Source organism: Camarhynchus parvulus, chromosome 5, assembly GCF_901933205.1.
Source record: "Camarhynchus parvulus chromosome 5, STF_HiC, whole genome shotgun sequence".
Lineage (NCBI taxonomy): Eukaryota > Metazoa > Chordata > Aves > Passeriformes > Thraupidae > Camarhynchus > Camarhynchus parvulus.
In genome coordinates, this window is record NC_044575.1 from 59,445,666 (window position 1) to 59,472,432 (window position 26,767).

Sequence of the window (26,767 nt, forward strand, 5' to 3'; positions counted from 1 at the left end):
AAAAAAGTCCTATTTGCCAACTCAGAGCTCACCAGAACAATCTGTTTCCCTCGATTTCATTTATTTCAAGAAAAATCTGGTAATTCATCAGAAATCAGAATTCAATTTCCTGTTTTCTTTCCCAAACAGGCAAATTAATCCCGTTTCAAGCTGCATGCCAGAGTGGAGCTGTTCCTAATTGCACTAACACATGGGGGCTGGAAGCTTTTCTCCCTTCATCTGCCCACTTTGCCCAGTCTGTGGTCAGTCTTGGGGTCAGCAATGATGGCCTGCACAGCCACGATGGCCTCGTTGATTTTGGTCTGCAGCTCGCGGAGCTCCTCGATGTGCAGCAGGCGCAGGATCTGGGCAGCCTCGTTGATAACAGCATCTGGGGAGGGCACAGAGAGGAACTGCAGTTATTCAGTATTTTATGCAGTATTTTCAGCTCACAGAAGGGGTTTAAGGGAGTTTTAGTGCCCTGCATGGTGTTCCTGCTGGTGGTTTCCAGGGTGGAAGCAGAGAACAATTTTCCCTGCTGCTGGAGAGAGGGATGGGGTGGCATCCAAAGCTTCCCCACCATCCTGCAGCCCAGGGGCAGGGAATGAGGGAGTCATAAAAATAAAATTTTTTCATACAAAAAAACCCAAAAATCAAACCAAAACAAAATCAACAACAAAAAAAAAAAAAAAAAAAAAAAAAAACCAAAATAAAGCAGAAAAAACCTCCAAACAACAAAAAAATCCCCCAAAACAAAAACAAAAAACTCACACAAAACCCCAAAACAAAACCCAAACAAAACATAAAACCGCCACCAAAACAAAACAAAAAATCCACCCAGAAACAAACAAAAAAACTCCCAAAAAACCTCCCATAAACACAAAATTTAATTCACAACCCCTAAAAAACACTTAAATTAATAGAAAAATAAAATAGACAAACAAATAAAAAATAATAAACTTATACTTCTCTAATTAGAAATAAAAATATACATTAAATAAATAAAAATATATCATAATAAAATAATAAAAATTATAACACAGAAATATAATGATATAAAATAAGAATTTAAATATAATAAAATTTATAATATAAAGATATAAGTATATAAAATAAATTTAATATGCAAATATTAAAAATTGCACAATATAATATATTTATAATATAATATATTCTATATATTCTATATTATTTATAAAATAACAGAATATAGAATAAATTTAAAATGCTAATGTTTAATAAAATATAAATATATAATAACAACTTATTAATTACAATATCCACATAACAAAAAAAATTAATAAAAATAATAAATTAAAACCATAAAAGGCTGGAAGGACCTTAAGGATCATCTCATTCCAACCTCCCTCTCCAAGGCTGATGTGAAACATCCAACCAGTGATTTGAGTAATGTGGAGCAGAAGTGAATCCTGTGGAGCTCCAGGTCACCTGGCTGGTTGTTCCTTATCAATAAACCATCAGGTTTATCAATAACCCATCAGATTTATCAATAAACCATCAGATTTATCAATGACCCATCAGGTGATGCCAACCTGAGGTGCCTGGATGGGATTTTAGGAAAGAGGAGGCAGCTGCAGTGCATGGAGCAGCACAGCTGTCCTCTGCTGGTAGCAGCAGGATTTACCAACAGCAGGATGCATTAAAAGCTGTTATTTCAACAGATTCCAAACAGATTGGATTGAGGCTTTGCTGTTCCAAGCCCAAAATGCTCAGGGATGCTCATAAATAACCAGCTGGGAGGGAGGAATTCTTTCCACTGCAGGGTTTTTTACTGCCCACATCAGCTCTGGATTTGACAGTAATAACTCTGTCAGAGGCAAACATTCCCATTTAAAAGTCACATTAGGAGCAGTGCTCACCTCCCGTGTCAAATCCAAGAATGTGCTTTTCCAGAGCAACAGGCAGACCCTGGAAAAGGAAAAAAAAAAAAACTGTTAAAAATGTCATTTAAATGTTTGGTAAATCAAATCAAGTACTGCAGCAGGTAGTGGGGAGAAAATATAGATTTTGCTTGGACAAAAATGTGTGAAAAGTTTAAAAAGTTGATGAAACAACTCCCTTTGTGTCCTGAAACACCAAACCCTGAGTATTATTACAGAAAAATCTTCCTGCTAAAGAATCCCTCAGCGGATACACAGTGCCTGCATTCAATCCTTAAAAGGCCAACAGCAGGACTGGGAGCCATCACCCAACCCTGCAGCTTCCCAGGAAAACAAAACTGGGCTTTCTTAGAAACTTCTGCCTTTCAACAGCTGCCAGCCTTTGAGCAGGGGCTGACTGCAAAGAGCTGCAGAAATTCTCTGTAATCAGCTTTTGCTGAGCTCACAACATCCCCAGAAGCATCTGCTCAAGTGTTAAGTTTAGGAATAAAGGGAAATATTTCATTTTCTAAACATTTTTATCTATTACACCGCTCCAAGGCAAAATTTATTAGTGGTCATTTCTGAGCATTGCTCTGTTTCCTTTGTCCAGCTGCAGAGGAGTGGTCACACTAAAACTTTACTCAGGGAGCTTCAACATGCACTTAAAATTAGATTTAAACATTCCAAATCCCAGAATTTGCTTTTATTACCCTCAGCAAGTTTTTTTTTTTTTTCCCAACATTTGCCAAAAGCCTTGCATTTTGCACAACAAAAACATCAAGAGTTCAATACCATTAATTTCTGCAGGGATGGGGCTGTAAAGTTTTTAGGCAGTGAAAATTTCCTTTAAAGGCTTTTATACAATGGAAAAAAAAAAGAATCTGAGCTGATCAGAACACACATTAAACACAAACTGGTGGCTGCAACTCATCTGCAAAAAGTGGGGTTTTTCCATGGCCTTTACAGTAAAATCCATGTTCTACTGCAATCTTAAAAATCCATCTCCACTGTTAAAATTGGTGATCAAAATGCCACTAAAGCCACTTGAGGAAGATTCCAGAAATATCAGACTTCCTACAAGGATTTTTTTTAAGAACTGAGGTTTGTACTTAAGGTTCCTGCCAGCCTGGGGTGTTTCTGAGGAAAAAATGTCATTTTTGGTCTTTTTTTTCTCTCCCAGTTCTTTGTGGATGAATTCCCTAAGGCTCCCCCAGTGTCACCTGGTAGGAGGAAATTCCTTACCCTCCCGTCTTCCCACACTTTTGAGTCTGATCCTTTTTGGGGAGCTGCCTTTGGAAACCCTCAGCCCATCCTACAACAAGTTCATGATCCTTCAAACAGGGAATAAACTAAAAAAAAGGCACCTTTACATCAGGAACTGCACACACAACTTCACTTCCAGCCTCATTCCCTACAAACCTGATTTATGAATGCTGCACAAAAATGTGGCCATTTATAAATCAGTCAAAACCTGAAGAATAAATCAAATTTTCCTTTTTTTTTTTTTTTTTTTTTTTTTTTTTGAAGATGTTGATGGTCCCTCCTGGCACAGATTTTTCTGCTTTTCACCACTCCCTTTTCTCCACACCCCTTGGAATGTGCAATTCTTATGGAAAAAAACACTCCCTGGTTATCTCCCAGACAGAGAAATTTCAGCCTTGCTGATGCTTTGAAGATCTATCAAAAATGAACAATTCCCTGGCAGGGAAAAAAAAAAAAAAAAAAAAAAAAAATCCCATTTTGATCCCAGCTGTGCAGCTATGAAAACAACAACTAAAAAGCTGCTTTTCATTAACATTACAGAACCTTAAAATGAAGACAACAGGCTCAGCTGTTTTCCTGTTTTCCTGCTCTTTGAACAGTTTTATGGATTTGCAGGTCCAAAGCTTTGATTAATAAAGAAAGAAATAAAGAAATCATGGATTGTTGTGAGCAGCTGCCAAAAAAAAAAAAAAAAGAAGGAATTTGGGTTCTTTGAGCAGATCCAGCTGCTTTAGCAGGGACACTCACACTCATACACCTGCAGGGCAGGTGAGGCTGCCTTTCCCAAATTCTGGAGAGATCTGGAATGATGAGGAAATCCCAAACTAAAAACCCACAGTCATCCCCTGGAACATCTTCCCAACAGCCAGCTCGTGGTTAGCAAAGAATTCTGCAAAAATCTGACTTTAAGGGCAGAAATTTCCTTCACTGCTCCTTTTTTGGGGGGGAAGAGAGGAGGGAGGAGCTGGATGTCCAACATCCCATTCCTTGAACACATATGAGGTGTCCATATGAAAAAAAAAACCAACTCCAAACAAGGAATATTTCAACTTCTTTATGCAGCCAACACTCCTAATTCCAAGGAAAAGTGCTGCACTGAACACTCAGGATAATCCTGTGGAAAACAACTCAGGGAAGAGTTTTTCCATCATTTCTCACATACACAGGTGTATGTGTATTGACATGGAACAAACCCAGCTTGGTGCCCTGCTCTCCACAATCCCCCAGATCTGCTGGAATCAGCATGGTTGGGAGAAATGAAGCTGCCACCATCCTCCTAAATGAATGTTGGAACAGAAGTGGTTTTGACTGAAGGGACAGAGCTTTATCTTCATTAATTAGCATGGGATAATGAAGGCTGGCCATGGGTACAAACCTCCTTGGACTGGCTGGCTTTGGCTATGGCATCCTGTGTCAGGCGCTCCTGGACCAGAATCCGAATTGCCTGGGAAAAACATGGAAAGGGGACAGGAATTAATTCATGTCCTGAGGCATTTCTGAGTAATTCCAAGGGAAAAAGAGCCAAAATTATAACCTGAAACCCAGTTTTGTGACAGTTTTTTTTTTAAGTATTTTTCCCAGCCCTTAAACCTTTCCATTTAGGAATAATCGTGGCATGTAGGATCTCACCCAAGTGACAGAACCAGAAGTGACAAGGACATTGATTTCACACCATTAATTCCTGCCCCTCCTGGGACAGAAGCTGCAAAATACAAGGAACAGCCTGGAAATCTTGGGATTTTTAGCCTGGAGAAAGGGAAGCTCAGGAGGGTGACAGGAGGGAGGAGCCAGGTGGGAGTTGGGATCTCCTGGCAGGGAACAAGAGACAGGACAAGAGGAAATGGCCTCAAGCTGTGCCAGGGGAGGTTTAGGTTGGATTTCAGGGAAAATTTCTTCCTGGGAAAGGTGAACAGGCACTGGAAAGGGTTTCACAGTGGTGGAATCCCCATTCCTGCAGGGATTTCAAAGCTGTGTGCATGTGGCACTTGGGGACACGTGGCAGTGCTGGCAATGGTTGGGCTTGATGGTTTCAAGCTCATTTCCAACCTAAACAATTCCATGATTCCAAAATGAGCTGGTCACAGCCCCAGAGCAGCAGCACCAATTTTCTTCTCCAGAGTTCTCACACCTTTAACTCTGCAGCAATGCAGCTCCTCTGGGAAGGAAATGCTGTCTTGGGATGGAAATGCTGCCTGGGGATGGAAATGCTGCCTTGGGAAGGAAATGCTGCCTGGGGATGGAAATGCTGCCTTGGGATGGAAATGCTGCCTTGGGAAGGAAATGCTGCCTTGAGATGGAAATGCTGAATTGGGAAGGAAATGCTGCATTGGGATGGAAATGCTGAATTGGGAAGGAAATGCTGCATTGGGATGGAAATGCTGCCTTGGGATGGAAATCCTGCCTTGGGATGGAAATGATGATTTGGGAAGGAAATGCTGCCTTGGGACAGAAATGCTGCATTGGGAAGGAAATGCTGCCTGGGGAAGGAAATGCTGATTTGGGATGGAAATGCTGCCTTGGGAAGGAAATGCTCCCTGGGGATGGAAATCCTGCCTTGGGATGGAAATGTCGTCTTAGGAAGGAAATCCTGCCTTGGGAAGAAGCTGCATTGGGATAGAAATGCTGCATTGGGAAGGAAATGCTCCATTGGGATGGAAATATCGTCTTAGGAAGGAAATCCTGCCTTGGGAAGAAGCTGCATTGGGATAGAAATGCTGCATTGGGAAGGAAATGCTCCATTGGGATGGAAATGCTGCATTGGGAAGGGAATCCTGCCTTGGAAGGAAATCCTGTCTTAGGAAGGAAATGCTGAATTGGGAAGGAAATGCTGCCTTGGGGAAGGGAATCCTGCCTTGGGAAGGAAGTACTGCCTTGGGAAGGGAATCCTGTCTTAGGAAGGAAATGCTGCACTGGGATGGAAATGCTGCATTGGGATGGAAATCTTGCCTTGGGAAGGAAATCTTGCCTGGAGAAGGAAATCCTGACTTGGGATGGAAATCCTGTCTTAGGAAGGAAATCCTGCCTTGGGAAGGAAATGCTGATTTGGGCTGGAAATGCTGCCTTGGAAAGGAAATCCTGCCTTGGGACAGAAATGCTGCATTGGGAAAGAAATCCTGCCTTGGAAGGAAATGCTCCCTGGGGAAGGAAATGCCGCCTTGAAGGAAATGCTGCCTTAGGAAAGAAATCCTGCCTTGAAGGAAATCCTGCTTTGGGAAGGAAATCCTGCCTTGGGAAGGAAATCCTGCTGCCAGCATCCTTTAGGAGGTGCTGAACCTCCTCCCACATGCAGAGAAACCTGGAGCAAGGCTTCCCAGGCAGGCTTGGAAAAGACTGAGAGCAGAAAGGAATTCATTTTAGCCTTGGCAACAAGAGCAGCCTTGACTTTGACAATCCTGCTGCTCATCTGCTTTCCCTGGCTCCAGCACATGGGGTGAAATCTTATCAGAGCTATCAGTTACTGATACCTACAGCTCCAAATGCCTCCAAAAATAACTGCAGGGATGCCATGCAGGCAGATTTCCACAGGAAAGAAGAACTGCCTCTGTCAAACACATTGCTCAGACTCTCCCTGATGAGCAGCCAAAAGTGACAGAAGCAGCTCTGAGTTTGTCCTCCAGGATTTCTCCCAGTTTTGGTCATGATTAAAGTTGAGCTGATACCAGAAAGTTGTCACTGAAATACTTCTAGAAATCTGTCACTGAAGGAAGTGGCCTGCACAAAGGAATGGCTGGATGGGGAGTTTCATTCCAGCAGTGAAACCAGACCTTGTGGAAGAGAAATTCCAAGTGCTTTTGGCATTAGGAAATATCCAACTGTGTCCCACAGATGCTTTCTGATCAACTTGCCAGGTTTAAATGGGATCTAAATCTCTGGCCAGATGTCTGTGCTGTGCCTGCACCCTCTGGCTCTCCCAAAAATCCACTCCTGAGTGTCCAAGCCTGGACAGGGATCAGAAAATCCCTGCAAACCTCCTTATTGTGGGGGAGAATTAAAGATTGACACCTTCTAATATCATCACCTCAACCCCAAATCAGCTTTGCATTGTTCCTGGAATGTGAATTTTTCACTGCAGGAATTCACTCTTACTGTGATTAAAAGCAAGAAAATTCAGGTTGGTTTTACCCAAATCTGTCTGAAAAAAAGAGATGAAATAAAAATATATTTATGCAGAATTATACACCCAGTAAAGTTTGCTTTACTGGGTGTATAATTCTGCATAAATTCTCTAAAGTTTCTTTCAAAGAAGATTCTCTAAAGTTTCCTTCAAAGAAGATCTGAAGGAATTTTGATAAAAGCTGAGCTCATTCAAGCTGCAAATGCTCAATATCACCACACCCAGGGTCTCCTCTCCCTACCTGATATCCCTTTTCACTGATTTTGGGGGGTTTTGAGTGGTTTTTGGTGGGGGGTATGAGATCTCCATGCTCCTTAAAGACTGAAGAAAAATCTTTTGGGAAGGGAAAGTAGGAAACCATACAGGAGAGAAGAGAGAAAAAAATGGATGGAATCACTGCAGGCTGAAAATTCCTTAAAAAAAACAAGTTATCATAATACTCTTCCAAGAGTTACAGACTTACACTAAATAAACCTCAACACCCACAGCTTTTGGTTTCTCCAAAATAACTTTAGCAAATATCACAACTATTGTCATGAACAGAACTTTATGGGGTTTATTTTAAAGTTAAATGCTTTTATTTTTATTCCAAACCAAACGAAGTTTATTCCCATAGTATGACATGATCAAGTAGGAACTTGGGATTTTACACTCTCATCAATAATGTATTTTTTGTTTTAACCCCAAATCTATAAAGTTCCACCAGAAAAGCAGAAAATTTCTTAAAGACATAAAAAAGATGGTTTAGAAAATTAATCAGCTTATTTAGTGCATTTAAAAGCACTAATTAATTATAAAAACTAAATTAAATTAAATAATGAAAAGGAGTAAACAGTTCATAGAATCAAGAGAAAAAGGAACATTTTAACAGTGGTTCCTCTCTTGGAGGTTGTTTTAAAACATCTTTGGCATCATTAAGTTTTAAATTTTCAAGTTTCTCTTAATTTCTAGCACTGGAACAGAACTTTCTCCTTTGAGGATGTTCCTTAAGGAACTCAGCTAAAATTGTTTACCAGGATAATTCTCCCTGCATGAATTTCCATGAATTGTGTTCTTATCTGCTTGAAAAGACACAGAAATGGGGTTTTTTGTATCTTTGCCTAAAAATTCATATTAATCAGTAATGCACCTCAAGCTATGAACACACACCAGGCACTGGGGAAAAGAAGGAAAACAAAGAGGTGAGAAAAGTGGGAAACTCACCTTGAGCATCACCAAGTAATCATCATGTCTCTGGATCTGAAGCAGATTAGCCAAAGCCATCACTCCAGCCTTGAAATCAGGATTATTCACTGGAAAAAAAAAAAGGGATTATTGGAAAAAAGAAGGATTATCATTGAAAAAAACAATAATTTATTTTGGTTTCACTGATTCCAGCAGGCAGAACTGGTTCCCTGACTCCATGGCATTGGATTACTCTTCAGGATGGACAAGGGCAATTCCTCAGCACCCTTGAAGTGTTCAAAAAACAAGGATGTGGCACCTGGGGACATTATTTCGTGCTGGATGTGGCAGTGCTGGGCTCATTGTTGGGCTCTGTGATCTTAGAGGGCTTTTCCAACCTTATTTCCATAATTCCAAGCAGTGAGGAAACAATTTGGCTGCAGAGCAATCAGCACTGGGCTACACAGCCAGGTAAAGTGTTTGAAAATAAAGCAAATTACAGGCAGATAGTCTCTTCTGAACATTATTTGTACATTTTTATTGTTTTGTATCTTTTTATCCCTGCTGCTGGTGAGGGCAGGATCAATCCCTGCCTTTTTGGAGATGGAGGAATGGAAGAATATTTGGAAGATTTAGGATTGATTTTTAGCAGCTCTTTCCCACCACTTCCATTTATTGTGACTATGCCTAGCAGGGAAATAAAAATTAAAATTATGATGACAGAACAGCTGGGGAAGATTGAGCCAACATGAAATCCCTGACAGCATGGAAGTAACCAGCCTGCCATCATGTTTCCTTGGATATTTTTATTTTTTAAGGCATCTTGCTACTTCTCCCTCACTTACAATAAGAAATTATGATTTACAGAGCAAAGCTGTTCATGTAAATGTTCAGACCTGCATTCCTAAAGCTTTAAATGGGGCTTTTAAGAATCTCCATCATAGGATGAAGCAAGTGAGGAAGACCCAGGCCATGGAGCACATCCCCATCCAGGAACTTGTGGCACACTCACCATCCAGGTTAATCAGTGGCTCTGCATTTTTTGCTGTGTTGTCTGCATTTTTAGCACCATCAGGGGTGGAATCCTTGTATTTATCAGCTGCAAAATGAGGAGGCAAACACAAAAACCATCAGCACTAATGGCAAAAAGAAAAACTAACTCAGAGTTTAGCAAGGAGTTGTGGTGTTACACACTTGGATTTTTGGGGTGTGGTTGTTGTTGGTGGGATTATAAACTGAGATTTCTGGGTTTATAAACTGGGATTTTGGAGCTCCCCATGAATGATATCAAAAGCTGCCAGTCCAGTGAGCTGCTCCAAGAGCTCCCAGCTGCAGAGATTCCAGGAGCAGCCTCAGAGCCTGCTCCAGACTTTCATCTAGGGCAGGATCCTCTTCATTACAGCCTCACCCCAGAAGGCTGAACAAGTGTTGGAACCCTGGGCATTGCTGAGAATTTCAGATTTTCTGTGCTGCCAGGCTCTGACCTCCAAGAGAACACTGCATTGACCTGAGGCTGTGGAGAAGCTTCCAGAATGGAATGACAGAACTGGGATTGTGGGTGTGCAGTTTGATTATAACTGTGTGATATCACAGGGTGGGAAACTTAGAGTTTGGGGTTTAGAATATAGCAATATATATAAAACAAGATGGGGGTTTTAGGGTGGAGGCTGCTCCTTCTTCTCCACCTTCTTCTCCATGGGTTTGGGTGGTTTTGTGTATTTGGATAAAAAAGTCCCCATTGCAGGCAGGGGTGGTTGGTTATTGGGTTAAAAGTGAAAATAATTGAGGTGTCATTTCTTAATTGGACACCTAAATTAACTGGACACTTAATTCTTAAGTTTATCCTTAAAAGGCCTTGGAGAGAGAGAGGTGGGGCTCCATTTTCAGCTTGTTAAGAGTGAAGTGCTGCAGAACTCAGGGTTTGTGAGACTGTGACAGAGATAAGAACTGATAAACATCTGAGTCCCAACAAGAAATACCATGATGGCTTGAGAAGGCTGCCCTAGAACAGAATCTGGATGGAGTTAAAGGATAAAGCAGGGATTGATTCAAAGCATCTCCTCCATGGATCCACCTTGGGCAGCACAAGAGCCCAGCCAGGGCTGCACCCAAGATGAACCAAAATGGCCCCAAAATGCACGGCCGGGCACGGGGTCTGTCCCTGGGATCAGTTCTGCTCCATTTGCACCTTGCAGTTCATTGTCCCATTCCAGCTTTAGCCCCTGCAGTCCCACCCTGCTTGTTTTTCTCTCTCCAGCCCACGGTGTTTGTGCTCTGGGGCTGAGATTTGGGTCATTTGTCCTTGGTGCCCAGCTGGAGCAGGAATTGTTTTGTCTCCCTGCTCTGTGCAGAGCTCACCATCCCATAATATGAAGCCCAGACCCGCACACTAAAGCAGCACAGAATGTGAAACACAGAAAAGCTAAAACCTGAGGCATCACTGTCCTGCAATTTAACCCCAACCCTGGCAAAAAAGAAACAAAGACTCAGCTGCATCTCCCAGATCTGCCCCCATCAGTTCCTCTGCCCCGAGCAGGGATCAAGAACTGGGGGATGATTTTAGTCCTGATGAGAAAATAAAACATTTCCAGCTCAGGGTTTGTTTCACAGCCCACACTGGGGTTTTCCAAGCCTTTGGAGGATGGAATCTCCTGAACTCCTCCTTTTTTACACAATCCCAAGGAACAGGCAGCTCATTTTGCCCATCATGAGGGACTGAGAATCACAGCACAGGTGTTTGTATCCCATCGCTGCTCCGGGCAGAGCTCAGCCCTGCAGGAATTAAAGCAAATGGAAAAGCAGCACTTTGGCTGTCGTTATTTTGCCACCAGTAATTACAATTTTATTCCCACTCTTTCCACAAGGAAATGGAACTGCTGTGACTTGGGGAGATTTAACTCCACTTTTCCATAACTTTGTCCTGGTTCCCAAGGGTTTCACATCCAGTCCTCGTTAAAAACAAAAAAGGGGGGTCTAAGAATAACTTCTCTGAATAAATGTAGGACTAAATAGAATGCATTTAATACCCTTCAGAGGAAGTTCTCATCAAGGCAATCCCACAGGAACAAAAGGGGTAAATATCTACAACGGGATTGGCTCTATCCAGAAATAAAATAAATAAAATAAAATAACAAATGCAATTATGCTGCTCCAGTCCCATGGGAGCTGAAAAGAAACAGTTCCTCTGAGCAGGGGGTGGAAACAAACCCACAAAATCGTGGTTTATTTTTTAAAGAAGTGAAATATCCTTTTGACACTGTCTGATTTTGATGAAAACCTAAAACCAGTGTGAAATCATGCAGGGCAAGGTGTCCCTGCCTATGGAACCTGGTGCGTGCCAGGGCACTGTGACATCACAGCACATTTGGGGACACTGTGGGGGTGACAACTCCTGTCCCCAGGCTGCAGAGCTGCAGGTGCCACACAGGGATGGCCTGAGCAGGACCCCAGAGGGATGCCCAGCCTGGAGGAGCTCCTGCTGGTGGCCTTTGGCTTCAGCTGTTTCTACCCCAGCAGCACCCCCCGCTCCTGCCCGCCCTCCTGGGCCACCCTGGTGTGGGATGTGCCCCAGCTGGAGAAGGGCAGTGCCCCCAAGGGCACCACCATGGCAGAGGTGCTTTACTGGAGCATCCCAGCCCTGGGCCTGCTGCTCCTGCTGCTTTTCCTCTGCAGGACCTACTGGAGGAAGGTGAGGGAGGGCTGGTGCCACAGGCCAGGAGCCCATGGGGACAAGGAAGGGCTTTCCCAGACTGTGCCCAGCCCCAGCAGGCACAGCTGGGTCCTGGCCACTCTGGAGAAAACCAGGACAGGCTTAACATTCCTGGGGATTGGAATGAGATGGGGTTTAAGGGACCTTCCAAGCCACACCATTCCATGATTCCCACACAAGCTGCTCCCTGGGGCAGCCCAGGAGAGACCTGAGGTGTCCCTGTCCCCCTGTGCCTTCCAGGGATGTGGCAGGAAGCATGGATGCTCCTGCAAGACCTCCAAGCTGCTCTCCAAGCTGAAGGAAGATCCTGACTTGCTGAAGCTCTACCTGAAGCACCTGCAGAAGTGCAGGACATCCTTTGTGGAAGTGTTCCAGGTCAGGCTGGATGGGGCTGGGAGCAACCTGACCTGCCTGGAAATGGGGGTTGGACTGGAAGGTCTTTAGAGCCTCCTTTCAATCCAAATCTCTCTGTGATTCTCCAGAAAAACCAGCAAGAATATCCAGGAGGGCTTCGAGGAGGAGGAGAAGACACATTTGGCTGTTTGCCAATAAATTCCCAGCTGTAGCAAGGATCCCAGGAAAGCTGGGCAGTGGATGGAGCTGCCCCAAAGCACAGGGACAGCACAGCTTTGGCAATAAAGGTTGCAGGTGAAATTGTCTCCAAGGTAAATGGAACATGGAATGGATGCAAGGAACAGAGGGAGTGACCTCACATTGGGAATGCTGCAAAGTTCCTCCAAACCAAAGTTCCTCCAACCAAAGGGAAGGAATTCCTGGCTGAGACAGAATTCCCAGAGAAGCTCTGGCTGCCCCTGGATCCCTGGAAGTGCCCAAGGCCAGGCTGGATGGGGTTTGGAGCAGCCTGGGTTAGTGGAAGGTGTCCCTGCCTGTGGATCCTTGAGGTCCCTTCCAACCCAAACCATGTGAATTCCACACAGGATTGTGTGAAATGAATCAGAATCCCCCATTCCCCTCCCATTTTGAGGTATGAAATGGATTTCCTCATACCATGATCTCCATACTCCAGCCTCACAGCCAAGCCAAGCAGCCAATCCACAGTTTCCTGTCGTTCCTGTATTTTGAAGGGACAGTTCACATCTTTCATGTACTGGGCAGCAAAAGAAAAAAAAAGACGAAAAAATGGATTTTAGTGGATGAATCAGCTGGGAGCACAGAACTGTTGTCACTTTCCCACAGGCCTCACAGGAAATATTAATTAACAAGAGGTGAAATTCCTGCTGTGGCATCTGATCCATGCTGGAGTGTCCCAAAGCACCCCTAGCTCAAGTCTGACACCTGAGAGTGGAATTTTATTTTTAATGAATGGTTTTTATTGCCACACTGTACCAAAATGCCCTTGCTTTGCTCTCTGCTCATGTCACAGAGCAAATGGAACAAGGGAAGGGGGAACAAATTGGAACAAAGCCTTCCCACCTGGAATGGAGCCACCTAAGGCTTCCCCAAACCACAGCATTCCCTGGAGCAGGAGAAGTAAATTTCCCTTTTTTAGGGGTTTTGTGCAACAAGAGAGGACAAAACCAGGCTGAGGTTCTGCCCCAAACCACAAGATCCAGCCCTGGTTGCTGCCAAGGCTCCCAAAAATCAGGACATGGTGACATCCTGTCATGTCCCTTTGCTGCAGGGACAGAAGTGCCACACAGCTGGGAAAAGGAATTTCAGGGGCTGGAAAGCAGGAATTCCCTGGGAATGATGGAGAGGACATTGTCACCAAGCTAGGAAAGGCACCACAACAGCACCAGCTGTCAGGAATTCCAGATATTCCCATTTTCCTCCAGGATATTGGAATAATTCACTGAGCAAAGCAAGAGTTTCCTGAAAGGGAAAAAAAAATTGGGATGGATGGGCACTGGGAATTACAGAGCAGGGAAATGGGAGCAAGAGGAAAAGCTCAAGAGCTTTGTGGGGGCTGCAAATGCTCAGGAGCACAGAGATCACCCAGAGTCCATCTGGATGAAGAAAATTCATCTGGGTCCAGAAAAAAATCCATCTGGGTCCAGAAATCTACCTGGATGGAGAAAATCCATCTGGGTCCAGAAAATCCATCACATTTCCAGCTCAGGAAATCCAGAAAAAAAAAATCCATCTGGGTCCAGAAATCTACCTGGATGCAGAAAATCCATCTGGAACCAGAAAAAAAATCCATCTGGGTCTAGAAAAATCCATCTAGATGCAGAAAAATCCATCTGGAAAAAAACCCACCTGGGTCCAGAAAAAGAAAATCAATCTGGATCCATAAAAAATTCATCTGGAACCAGAAAAATTCATCTGGAACCAGGAAAAAATCCATCTGGATCCAGAAAACAAATCCACCTGGATCCAGAAAAAAATTTCATTTGGAATCAGGAAAATCCTTCTAGATGCAGAGAAAAACCCCACCTGAGTCCAGAAAACACCATCTGGGTCCAGAAAAAAAATCAATCTGGATCAATAAAAAATTCATCTGGAACCAGAAAAATTCATCTGGAACCAGGAAAAAATCCATCTGGATCCAGAAAAATCAATCTGGGTCCAGGGAAAAATAAAATCCATCTGGGTCTAGAAAAATCTATCTGGAACCAGAAAAAAAAAATCCTTCTGGATTCAGGGGAAAAAAAATCCATCTGGGAGCAGAAAAATATCCATCTGGATCCAGAAAAATCAATCTGGGTCCAGAAAAAATTCATCTGGAATGGCAGGAGGTGCAAGGATGAGATTCCCCCACATGCTGGCCAGGCCTGCAGGAGCCTCATCCACCTCCTTCTGGGACAGGAGGGGCATTAATGCAGAAAAAATTTGTTTATTTGCAGTCTTCTTTCTGCTTCAAGAGCTTCAAACCAGGCAAAAAAAAAAAAAAAAAAAAAAACCAGTTTGGGATGGACACTCCATCTACTAAACAAACAAAGCTGAGGGAAAACTATGCACAAAATTCCCCCATTGTCATAAACTCCCCCAGCTTGGCTTCAGTAATATATTTAAATTCCTAAAAATGTAACAGGACAAATATTCAGAGTTATTTATTTGTGCTCCACAGCCACAGCAGCTGGGAACTATCATTTACAGCAATGTCTGCAGCAAGGAAATACCTTCTCAAAGGATTTGGGCCAGTCCTCACTGTGGATGTTCCTCAGATTCCCTCGGTCCTCGATCTTGTAGTGTCTGATTTTCTGGTCCTCCAGCCAGACAATGAAATTCCTGAACTCTGTTTCATCTGTGGGGAGGAGCAAACAGAGCAGGAATTCAAAAATATCTCAAGTTTTCATCTGATTCATACAAATCTTGATGCCTCTGAGCACTTTTCCCATTAAAAACCCCACATATATATATATACATATATAAACCCCACTAAATATATATTTAGTGGGTTATAAATATACATATTTAGTTAATATATATTTATTAGTTAGTATATATTTATATATTTATAATATACATTTATTTATGTATTTAGCTGGTATATATTTTAGCACATATGTATATACTCATAATATATATTTACATATATTATGAATATATATTTGTTTTAGTTAGTATATATTTATTATCTATAATAATTATTTAGTTAGTATCTATTTCAGTTAGTACATATTTATGTATCTATAATATATATTTATTTATATATTTAGTTGGTATATATTTATTTTAGTTAGTATGTATTTATATATTCATAATATATATTTATTTATGCATTTACTCACTGTATACTTTAGTTAGCATAGATTTATATATTTATAATATATATTTATTTATATATTTAGTTAGTATATCTTCTAGTGTATATTTGCATATTTATTTATATATTTAGTATATATTTAGTTTAGTTAATATATATGTACATATCTATATTTATTTATAAATTTAGTTGGTATGTATTTTAGTCAGTATATATTTATGTGTCTATAATATATATTTATTTATATATTTAGTTGGTATATATTTATTTTAGTTAGTATATACTTATAGATCTATAATATATATTTATTTATATATTTAATTAGTATGTATCTATATATTTATTTATATATTTAGTTGGTATATATTTATTTTAGTTATAGTATATATTTATATGTCCATAATATATGTTTATTTAGTTAGTATATATACTATATATGTATAATATATATTTATCTATTTAGTTAGTATACATTTATTTTAGTTAGTATATATTTATATATCTATAATATATATTTATTTGCATATTTAGTGAATATATATTTATTTTAGCTAGTATGTATTTATAAATATATATATTAGTTATATACATTTATTTTAGTTAGTATATATTTATATATCTATAATATATATTTATTTGCATATTTAGTGAATATATATTTATTTTAGCTAGTATGTATTTATAAATATATATATTAGTGGGTTATAAATATATATATATTTATATACATAAAACCCCACTGTTTATAATATATATAAAACCCCACTAAAATTGTCCATTCTCTGACCAAAAATCAACCCTGAGAGTTTTTCCTTTTTCAGCTGACTGACCTCAATAAAGGCATCAGCCAGCAGATTCTTTTTATTGGGAATATAATTATAACTTATGGAGCGCAGAAAGAAAGGTGAAAAATCAACAGAGAATTTGAGTTTCTGACTCTGTTTTCAGCACACACACGGCACACGCAGCACTAATCCCCAGCTCCTCTCAGAAAATATAAACACAGCATAAATATGGAGGCTGCACATTTTTTCCATTCGCTGCTGACTCCTCTTGACCCCAAATCCCGATTTCTGGGGGCTGGAACTCCACAATTCCCAGGCTGTGCGCACACAGGGATGTCCGGGCTGGGTGACACAGGAGGTGACAGCTCTGGGGTGTCACCGCTCCCCAAAGCCCAGCTGGGGCATGCTGGCTCTGCATCAGCTTCAGCCATGGAATGGTTGGGGGGAAGGGACTTTTTCCATCTCATCCCATCAACCCCATCCCATCCCATGGATCTCATCCCAATCCCATTCCATGAATCTCATCCCAATCCCATCCCATGGATCCCATCCCATGGATCCCATCCCATGGATCCCATCCCAATCCCATCCCATGGATCCCATCCCAATCCCCTCCTATCCTATCCCATGGATCCCATCCCATGGATCACATCCCATGGATCCCATCCCATGGATCCCATCCCATCCCATCCCATCCCATGGATCCCATCCCAATCCCAATCCTGTCCCGTCCCATCCCATCCCTTCTCGTCCCATGGATCCCATCCCATGGATCCCATCCCATCCAATAGAACTCATCCCATCCCACACATCTCAACCTCTCCCAATCCCATCCCATCCCCTCCCATCCCAACCCCATCCTAATTCCAATCCCATCCCATCCCAATCCCATTCCATAGATCCCATCCCATCCCCTCCCATCCCATCCTATAGATCCCATCCCATCCCATGGATCCCATCCCATCCCAATCCCCATCCAGCCTCCCCCGGCCCCCGCAGCTCCCTCACCCCTGCAGTTGAAGCCAGCGGGGTTGTGGTAGTCGAGCGCCGAGAGCTTGCGGCGGAACATGGTCCCGGTGCCGCTCCCGGAGCCGGCCCCGATCCCGACCCGGATCCCGATCCCGGTGCCGGCACCGCCTCCCCCACTCAGGCCGCGCAGACGGCACAGCACGGACCGGAAAGAGGTGAACACCCGCCCTCTGAGCGGCGTTCTGCTCGCTCATTGGTTAGCGCGCTGAGCGGCGGTCATCTAGACCAATCAGAGAGCGGAATGGGCTGCCGGGAGGGGAAGTGGCCGCTCTGCTTTGGGTATGGACGCAGCGGCGGAGGGGGCGGGGCCTGTTCGGGGTGGGCTTGTAGTGGGCGGGGTCTCTATGAGGGGGCGGTGCAAGTGGGAAGGGGCGGGATCAGTGCGAGGGGGCGGGATCAGTGTGAAGGGGCGGGGTCAGTGCGAAGGGGCGTGGTCTGTGTGAGGGGCGGGGTCGGTGTGAGGGGGCGGGGCTTTGGCTCGGTGTCCGCCCAGTGGGGAAGTGCGGCGTGCGCTGCGCTGTACTGGGAGCTGTGCTGGGGGTGCTGGGAGCACTGAGCTGTACTGGGAGTGCTGGCAGCTGTACTGGGAGCACTGGGAGCTGTCCTGGGAGCTGTACTGGGGGGCACTGGGAGCATTGTGTTGTACTGGGAGTGCTGGGAGCTGTACTGGAAGTGCTGGGAGCTGTATTGTGGAGGTACTGGGAGCACTGAGATGCACTGGAAACGCTGGGAGCTGTACTGGGAGTGCTGGGAGCTGTACTGGGGGGTACTGGGAGCTGTACTGGGAGCTGGCCTGGGGTATACCGCGAGTGCTAGGGGCTGTACTGGGACCCGTGGGAGCTGTACTGGAAGTACTGGGAGCATTGAGCTGTACTGGGAGCTCTGGCAGCTGTACTGGGAGTACTGGGAGCGCTTTACTGGGAGCATTAAGCTGTACTGGGAGCTATACTGGGAAGTTGTGCTGGGAGAATTGAGCTGTACTGGGGAGTACTGGGAGCATTGCACTGTACTGGGAACCCTGGCATCTGTACTGGGGAGCACTGGGCAGCACTGGGGAGCAGTGATCGGCGCTGGGAAGGCTCCAGCTGAAGGTTTTTTCCCTGGGGAAGGAAGGGATGAGCTCTGGCTGGGAGCGGGGCCGCCCCCGTTCCCCTGTCCCCTCCTCCCGCATGGCCGGGGTGGCACTTTGCAGGCAGCCAGGCGCTGACAGCGTGACGAGCCACTGCAATATTCATCCTGACATTTCCTCCGTGCCAGCCCTTCCCTTCCCTTCCCTTCCCAGCTGGCGCCGGCTGCAGGATGGCAGCGGGAAGAGCCAGCCCCCGCCATGGCCTCAGCGGGATCCAGGGGGCTCTGCCTCCCTTTCCCTTCAGGACATTCCCCTCCCGTCCACTGGATCTCCTCCAGCTCCTCCCTGGAGTGGTGACAGCAGGGCAGGGGACTCCCCGGCACCTCAGCCTCCTTCAGCTTTTCTGGAATTCCAGAATTCCAGAATGGTTTGGGTTGGAAGGGACAATAAAACCTATCCAGTTTCACTCCTGCCATGGCAGGGACACCTTCCACTGTCCCAGGGTGCTCTAAGCCATGTCCATCTTGGCCTTGGGACCCAGGAGCAGCCTGGATCTTCTCTGGGCACCCTGTGCCACCACCCTCCCAGCCAAGAATTCCACAAATCCAACCTAAACTTCCACTCCTTCAGTCTGAACCCGTTATCCCTTGTCCTGTGGCTGCAGTTCCTGAGGGGGTGTCCCTGTCCCACCCCACAGCTGGAGACAGCAGTGACACTGAAGTGAGCAGGACAGGCACAACAACCCCAGCATGGAGAAAAGGAACTCAGGCCCACGGTGCCCTCAGCCACAGGAGTGTGGCTTGTCTGGGCCACCAAGTGACAAGCAGTGACACTGAAATGAGCAGGACAGGCACAACAACCCCAGCATGGAGAAAAGGAGCTCGGGCCCGTCCTCACGGGGCCCTCAGCCACATGAGTCCGTGCCACCAAAAGTGACAAGCAGTGACATTGAAGCCAGCAGGACAGGCACAACAACCCCAGCATGGAGAAAAGGAGCATCCCCACAGTGCCCTCAGCCACATGCATGTCACACACTGTCCATGCCACCAAGAATGACAATCATGGAGGCAGTGACACCTCCGCTCTCCACCCCTCCTGCCTTCCTCACCCTCAGAGCAGCCCTTCCCCCCGTTCCCTGGTGGCTCCAAGCCTTCCTGCAGGAACACAAATGCATCCCCAGGAGATGAGTTGTGCTTCTCCTCTCCCCGCTGCAGCTAATGAACGCAATTAGTGCAGATGGGTTTATTCTCATTAGGGAGCTGGGCCTGGCTGCGGCCTGCGCACGGAGCAGCGCCTCGCCCACGCTCTCCATGGAAGCTCCTCACCTCCTCCTGCTCGGCAGATGCTGCTCCAGAGCCAAATCCTGGATGTGAGGATGGAAGGGGGAGAGTGTTGGAGCTGGAGGGGAGCCAGGGAGCCGTGGAACAGCTGAGCTGCCTGGCAGGCCAGGACAGACTTGGCTCCTTCCTCCCCAGCGACAGAATTTTGCTTTGGAGCTGCTGTGATGGACACAGAAAAGGATGGAGGGGCTGGGAGGTGCTTGGAAAAACTGGAATATCAGCACAGATCCATGCTGGGCTTGGTGCTGCTGGTTTTATTTCAGAATCTATGGTGACACCTGGCTTGGAGCAGCCTGGGACAGTCCTGGGAAGGTGTCCCTGTGAATGGCACGGGGTGGGAGTGGATGATTTTTAAGCTCCCTTCCAACCCAAACCATTCCAGGATTCTGTGATTCCATCATTCTTACTCTGGACTACCAAAACACCTCCTGATCACATACTCTGCTCCTACCAAATTCCCCACATCCTGAATTTTCCCTCCAGTTTCACAGGACCCTCAGGGGTGAGTGTTTTCCCACACATTTTGAGGCTGCTGGGCCTCAGCTCATTCCTGGGTTCTGCTTTGGAACTGCTGTGACAGACACAGAAAAGGATGGAGGGGCTGGGAGTTGATCTTGGTGCTTGGAAAAACTGGAATATCAGCACAGATCTGTACTGGGCTCAGTGCTGGTGCTTTTATTTCAGAACCTATGGTGACACTTTGTTTGGAGCAGCCTGGGACTGCTGGACACATTTTAAGGCTGCTTGGCCTCAGCTCATTCCTGTGGTCAGGAACAAGGTATCGCTGTAGGTTCTGAAATAAAACCAGCAGCACCAAGCCCAGCATGGATCTGTGTCGATATTCCAGTTTTTCCAAGCACCAAGATCAACTCCCAGTCTCTCCATTCTTTTCTGTGTCCATCAGAGCAGCTTCAAAGCAGAACCCAGGAATGAGCTGAGGCCCAGCAGCCTCAAAATGTGTGGGAAAACACTCACCCCTGAGGGTCATGTGAAACTGGAGGGAAAATTCAGGATGTGGGGAATTTGGTAGGAGCAGAGTATGTTTGATTCCGTGATCAGGAAGTGGTTTGGTAGTAGAATGAGTAAGAATGATGGAATCACAGAATCCTGGAATGGTTTGGGTTGGAAGGGAGCTTAAAAATCATCCAGTCCCACCCCCTGTCGTTCACAGGGACACCGTCCACTATCCCAACGTGCTCCAAACCCCATCCAACCTGGCCTTGGGCACTTCCAGGGATCCAGGGACAGCCACAGCTTCTCTGGGCACCCTGTGCCAGGGCCTCATCACCTTCCCTTTAAAAAATTCTTCCTTATATCTGAGCCTGAACCAACCCTCCTTTAGATTAAAACCCTTTTTGCTGTCCCTCCAGGCCCTATAAAAATCTGTCCTTCCTTAGAAGGTTCCTTCAGGCCCTGCAAGGGGCTCTGAGCTCTCCCCTGGATCCTTCCCTTCTCCAGGTGAGCACTCCCAGCTCTCCCAGAGCGTTCTCCAGCCCCTGGAGCAGCTCCATGGCCTCCTCTGGATTTGCTCCTGTGCTGAGTGCCTGGGCTGGGAGAAGGAGGAAAGAGAGGGGAGAAGGGATGGACAATGGAATTGGGAATTTTAGGTGTCTCTCAATTTCTGAGCAAGGAGCAATGTCCCACCCTGAACGAGCCTGTTCTCCCTTGACCTGCCTCATGCTGTGGGAACAAAAAGCTGCTGCAACCTCAGGCCCAAAACTCCTGCTAAACCCTCCCTGACAGGGAGAACCCCTTGGGAACTGCATCCAACCACAACCAGGACGGGATCCCACCTCCCCAGGGAGCACAGAGCAGCATCTCCAAAGGCTTGAAACAAATCCAAAAGTTTATTTCCAACGAGTACACAGACCATGTGGGATGGGGATGCGCTACACCACGACTGGCTTTCGCCTACAGCCACCCCCTCCCCAAAATCCTGCTGCTGGCAGGGTGACAACCCATGGACAGAATTGCCACCAGCAACCTTTGCAGACAATAAAAGTCCTTTTTTTCTTTAAAAGCCTGGGGGTAGTGGAATGTTGTTTGAGGCCAGGCTGGAAATCCAGCATGGGGATGGAGGCATGGGTGGGATTTTTGTTGTGAGGAGGGGAAACAACCTTGTCAGGAGATCTCTGCTTGGCTAACAAAGGCAGATCTGTGTAAATAGAAATACTGGGGTGAAATACCTGGCAGCACACCAATGGCAACACCACAACCAACAGAAAATCAAGCCCAGCAACGTAAAACACCTTCAATGAACAGTTTGGGTTAATTCAAAATCTCCCCCTCCCCGCTCCCCTGTATTCATGCAGGTTTATTTTGTTGTCTAAGGTATTAAGAATTCGAGCTGTAAAATAGGCAAGTCGTTAAAAAATTATTACAAACCACTTTTGTGACAGTGTTTGAGAAAGGGAGGGGTGGGAGCCCCGGGTCAGACCGGCTGCACTTCACTCTCTGTGACAATAAATCAGATTAAGAAGAAAAGACAAAACTCAGGATGGGGTTTTTACATCTCTGCCTGGTAACACCACAAGTGAAACCAGCTGCAGAGCAAACCACTTCATCCACCCTTCATCCAAAAGCTTCGGGAGCTGTTGTAAAAAGATCAAAATTGAAGGAATTAGGGGGCGCTGGGACCATCTAGGCTCCTTGTGGCTTACAAACATTCCCAGGTGCCAAAAGTTTGGAGTCCAGTGTGAGAAGAACTGGCCTTCTCCGTAGAACTAGAAAAAGAGTATGAAAAGGTAGAAAAACCAAAAAGCACTTTTTTTACGGGCTAGAAAGAGTTACCAAAAGGTACCTAAAGACTTTCCCCCTCCCAGATCCACAGGAATTTTTAAAAGCTCACACCTGATTCAGAACTGCTTCAGCAGGGCCACCACAGGCCCCTAAACCCCTTTGTGACCCCCAGCTCATTTTGTACATAAATCCCCACATCATGATTCCCAAAGTGATAGTTCCTAAAGGGATGATTCCCAAAGGGATGGTTCCCAAAGTTTCCCAGGAGGACAGATGAGCAGGGGAAAGCCAGGAGGTGTTTAGCAGCAGAAAGGAGAGACAAACCACATCCACAAAAGCATGGACCCGAGGAGGAGCCCAGAAAGGTGGCGTGTGTCCCCCGAGAGCTGGGAGCAGATGAAGCAGACCTGGGAATAACTGCCCAGCCTGGCACGGAGCCCAGGCCGTGTGTAAACAGGGAATCAGGCACCCCCGGGAAGGGGCGGCCCCACAGCTCCCGGGGCTGCTCCCCTGGCCCTTCCCAGCGTGGGGAGGGGACAGCGGGAATGGGAGGGGAGGTGGGGGCAGGAAGGGGCAGGAACATCCCAATGTAGAGCAGCATCCTGTGGTGGGACAGCATCCCATGGAGGAGCAGCATCCCACCATGGAGCAGCATCCACCATGGAGGAGCAGCATCCCATGGAGGAGCAGCATCCCACCATGGAGCAGCATCCACCATGGAGGAGCAGCATCCCATGGAGGAGCAGCATTCCACCATGAAGCAGAATCTCACCATGGAGTAGCATTCCACCATGGGGGTGTATGCCACCATGGAGCAGCATTCCATAGAGGAGCAACAATCCATGGAGGAGCAGCAACCCAGCATGAGGCTGTATTCCACCATGGAGCAGCATTCCCTGGAGAAGCAGCATCCCATGATGGGATAGCATCCCATGGTGGCACAGCATCCCACCATGGAGCAGCATCCCATTTTGGAGCAGCATTCCACCATGGGGCTGTATCCCACCACAGAGCAGCATCCCATGGAGGAGCAGCATCCCACCACTGAGCAGCATCCCAGCAACATTCCAGACCAGCCCCAAGGGAAGGAAGTGCTACCAGGAACTGGGAAAAAGAGCAGGACCAAGCGAGGAGAGCAGAGGCACAGAGGTGTAGGAGAAAGGAAAGACCCGGAAAGAAGCGGTCGACTTTGATTTTCGGATTTCTGGCTCGCCCTGCAGCCGGGCTGGCACCTGCCCTGTGGCAGGAGGCATTTCAGGCACGTCTAAGGCATCTCAGGAGCTCTCTTTGCTTTCAGAATTGCCTCTGTTCCCTCCCTACGGCTTCTTCCACCAGCACGTGGTGCCAAACGCTGGAAAAGAAAAGTCTGGAGCGGATGAACGGAATTAAACTCTCATGCACTACCACTGAATGTCATCACAGGGCTAGGAAGCACCAAGCACGACACAGGAACCACTTTTACTTGCAGAACCAAAGCTAACCATAGAGAGAATGGTAAAAAGTGGGGTTTGCTGGGGACACAGAGCTGCTGGTGTCCCCTCGACCCCCTCCGCTACGCTACGGCCAGAAATGAAAAAGCACAAGACCAAACATTGAGTAACAGCACAGCCACCTAACCTGTCTGCTATATATCTGACAACTTAAATCAAAAACATTAGCTTGGAAAGAAACCAACAATATCATTCCAAGAAGGTTATACACATCCTTAGCAGTTAACTTTGCTCAGCACAGCTCTGGTGCTTTAAATATGGAACAATCGAACAATTTTGTGAGCAGAAAAGTGACACAGATTTATTCTTTATATGGGTTTTTTTTTTTTGTTTTGTTTAGTTTTTCTCTTTCTAGGCAACTCTACAGACTTCAGATCTTTTGCCTTGCAATGCAGATCATCTGATTCCCCCAAAGGTGGCCAGGTTCTTTAAACATGCACATCTCTGTAGCTTCCAGGCCGTGTTTTTTACTTATTTTTGTTTAAATTCTGCGGACCAGCAGGTCGTCCCCATTCCTAAAAACTCTACATCAGTGTTCAGGGTGGCCTGAGTGCCCGTCAGGCTCCTCCTGGGTTTACAGGATCACACAGAAGAACTTCTTCTCTCTAAAGGGGTTTTCTGAGGCCGGGACAGGAGTCAATAGAGGGTCCTCCTTGGCGTGGGCTTCACAGTATGCCATCAGGTCTGCTGCTGCTTTGGACACCTGCAAAAGGAGGAGCCCTGGGTTAGGGACAGGCTGTGCTGGGGACATCCCACCTGGAGAGGTGCCACCAGGCTGGCAGCATCCCTGGGCAGGGAACATCAGACCAGAGATGAGAACCTGACTGACAAATACAGCAGCACATCCCTGCTGGGGCTGGTTCTGGGCTGGTTCTTCACCTCTGGGCTCTGAGCTGCTCTGTCAGCCCGAATTCCCAGCTTTCCCAGCCTTCCTAGCCTTCCCACATTTCCATCCTTCACCTGACAAGGACTGACTTCAGCATCCCTGCTGGCTCTCCCACGCATCCCTTGGCAGGAACATCCACAGCAGCGTTTCCTGCCCTCACCCACCAGCCTTGCTCTTTATTCCAGACACGGCAGCAGCTCCCGAGCCACCAGAGCTCATCCCAGCCCTGCAGCACTTCTCTCCCCGGATTTAAGCTCTTAGCAAGGAGCTGAGATGCCTTGAGGACAGTCACTCCTTCCCACCACCCCACAGGGCTCCAGGGAATGCTTCCAGCTGCCTCTCACCCCTGGGAGTGCCCAAGGCCAGGCTGGATGGGGCTTGGAGCAACCTGGGATGGTGGAAGGTGTCCCTGGCAGGGGGTGGGAACAAAAAGGGCTTTAAGGTCTCCTCCAACCCAAACCATTCCTAGATTCTACGATCCCATCTCCCACTGCCTCCTGGCTGGAGGTTTGGCTCAGCCCCTGGTTTATCTCACCTCTCCCTTCTTTTTTTGGTGGCTGGAGAAGGGTTTGAGCAGCAGAGCACAGCCCTCTTTCAATTTCCCTCTTCTTTTGATTTCCTTAATCCGGGGCTCTTAACACTGATGGCTGAATGGTCTACTTAAAACAAGAGCATCCCCCACAAACACCACCTGGCTCCACATCCCATCTCCCTCCACGAGATTTGGGCAGCAGCCACCACCTTCCCAGAGAATCCCTACCTTTATCCTGTCGATGTTGGCCTCCATCTTCAGCTGCTCCACCAGCTTGCGGGCCTGTGCTATGCTAGCAGTGTTGTTGCTAGCCATGGGCAGGCCAGGAGGGCTCCCAGGGTGGGCTGTGGGCAGGAACACACCGGGATCAGCTGCTGGGCTGCTCCTGCCAGCTCCAAAATGGGGTTTTCTTGGGATTTTTTAAATATATATGTATAAAAAATATAGATCATATTATATATGCCAGCCCTCAAAGGACGGGCTGGGGTTGCATGTGTGGAGGGTTAGAGCCATCAGAATGAGGGGGTGAGGATGGGAAATGCCAACCCAGGGTAGGGACACGCTGCCAGTGGTGTCCCCACAACTGGGGTGGCACTTAGGTGGCCCTGGGACTGTCCAGAGCCCAGCCTGCAGCAGCAGGAGCCCAGCTGAGCTGTGCTTTGCTGTTTGCTGTTCCACGACAGCCTCTGACAGCAACACAAACCAGGGAACAGGATTTCTGTGCCAGGCTCATTCCCTGCCCATCCTCCAGCCCCTGCCGGTGCCCAGTGTGTGTCCAGTGTCCCTTGGCCTCCCTGCCTTTGTCCCTGCTGCCAATTTGCACATTGAGATGCTAAACAGGATGCTGGAGTTTCCTGTTTCTGGAGATTTCTACCCCAGGCAGGCGGGGGATGCTCATTAAGGCCACTCCAGGCTGGATCCCGGATGTTTTTCCAGCACCTTCTACCAGCAGTGAGCTCTGGCAGAGGCAGCAGAATCCCAGCATCCTGCAGCAGCAAGGCTTTTCCAGCAGTGCTGAGGCTGACTGGGGCTGCCTGCCAGCTTCAAAATGGATTTTTCATGGGATTAAAAAAAAAAAAAAAAAATATATATCATATTATATATTATATATTATA

The 26,767-nt window shown here is 46.3% G+C and overlaps 2 protein-coding genes across 2 annotated transcripts in view; both read right to left on the reverse strand.

Moving 5' to 3' along the window:
- Positions 1–9: 9 nt before the first annotated feature.
- RTRAF (RNA transcription, translation and transport factor) lies at positions 10–17,758 on the reverse strand. The gene is made up of 8 exons (XM_030949560.1): positions 17,576–17,758; positions 15,196–15,320; positions 13,121–13,220; positions 9,416–9,502; positions 8,443–8,531; positions 4,501–4,569; positions 1,860–1,908; positions 10–370 (listed from the first exon to the last, which is right to left on the reverse strand). The coding sequence occupies exons 1-8, from the start codon at positions 17,634–17,636 to the stop codon at positions 216–218; spliced, it is 735 nt and encodes a 244-aa protein (XP_030805420.1). The 5' UTR covers positions 17,637–17,758; the 3' UTR covers positions 10–215.
- A 4,070-nt stretch (positions 17,759–21,828) lies between these two features.
- GNG2 (G protein subunit gamma 2) overlaps positions 21,829–26,767 on the reverse strand; it is a 29,948-nt gene continuing 25,009 nt past the window's right edge. Inside the window, exons 3-4 of the mRNA XM_030949924.1 lie at positions 25,881–25,996; positions 21,829–24,937 (exon numbers count right to left, since the gene is read on the reverse strand). Coding sequence (XP_030805784.1) covers positions 24,809–24,937; positions 25,881–25,967 — 216 coding nt within the window. The 5' untranslated portion in view covers positions 25,968–25,996 and the 3' untranslated portion in view covers positions 21,829–24,808. The remainder of the gene's footprint in view (positions 24,938–25,880; positions 25,997–26,767) is intronic.

Excerpts from the sequence above, each read along its gene's own strand:
- RTRAF (XM_030949560.1), bottom strand. The coding sequence starts at position 17,636 with ATGTTCCGCCGCAAGCTCTCGGCGCTCGACTACCACAACCCCGCTGGC. Across the intron at positions 8,532-9,415 it reads GCCACTGATTAACCTGGATG|TGAATAATCCTGATTTCAAG; the intron begins GTGAGTGTGCCA and ends TTTTTTTTCCAG. Across the intron at positions 1,909-4,500 it reads AAGCCAGCCAGTCCAAGGAG|GGTCTGCCTGTTGCTCTGGA; the intron begins GTTTGTACCCAT and ends TTCCTTTTCCAG.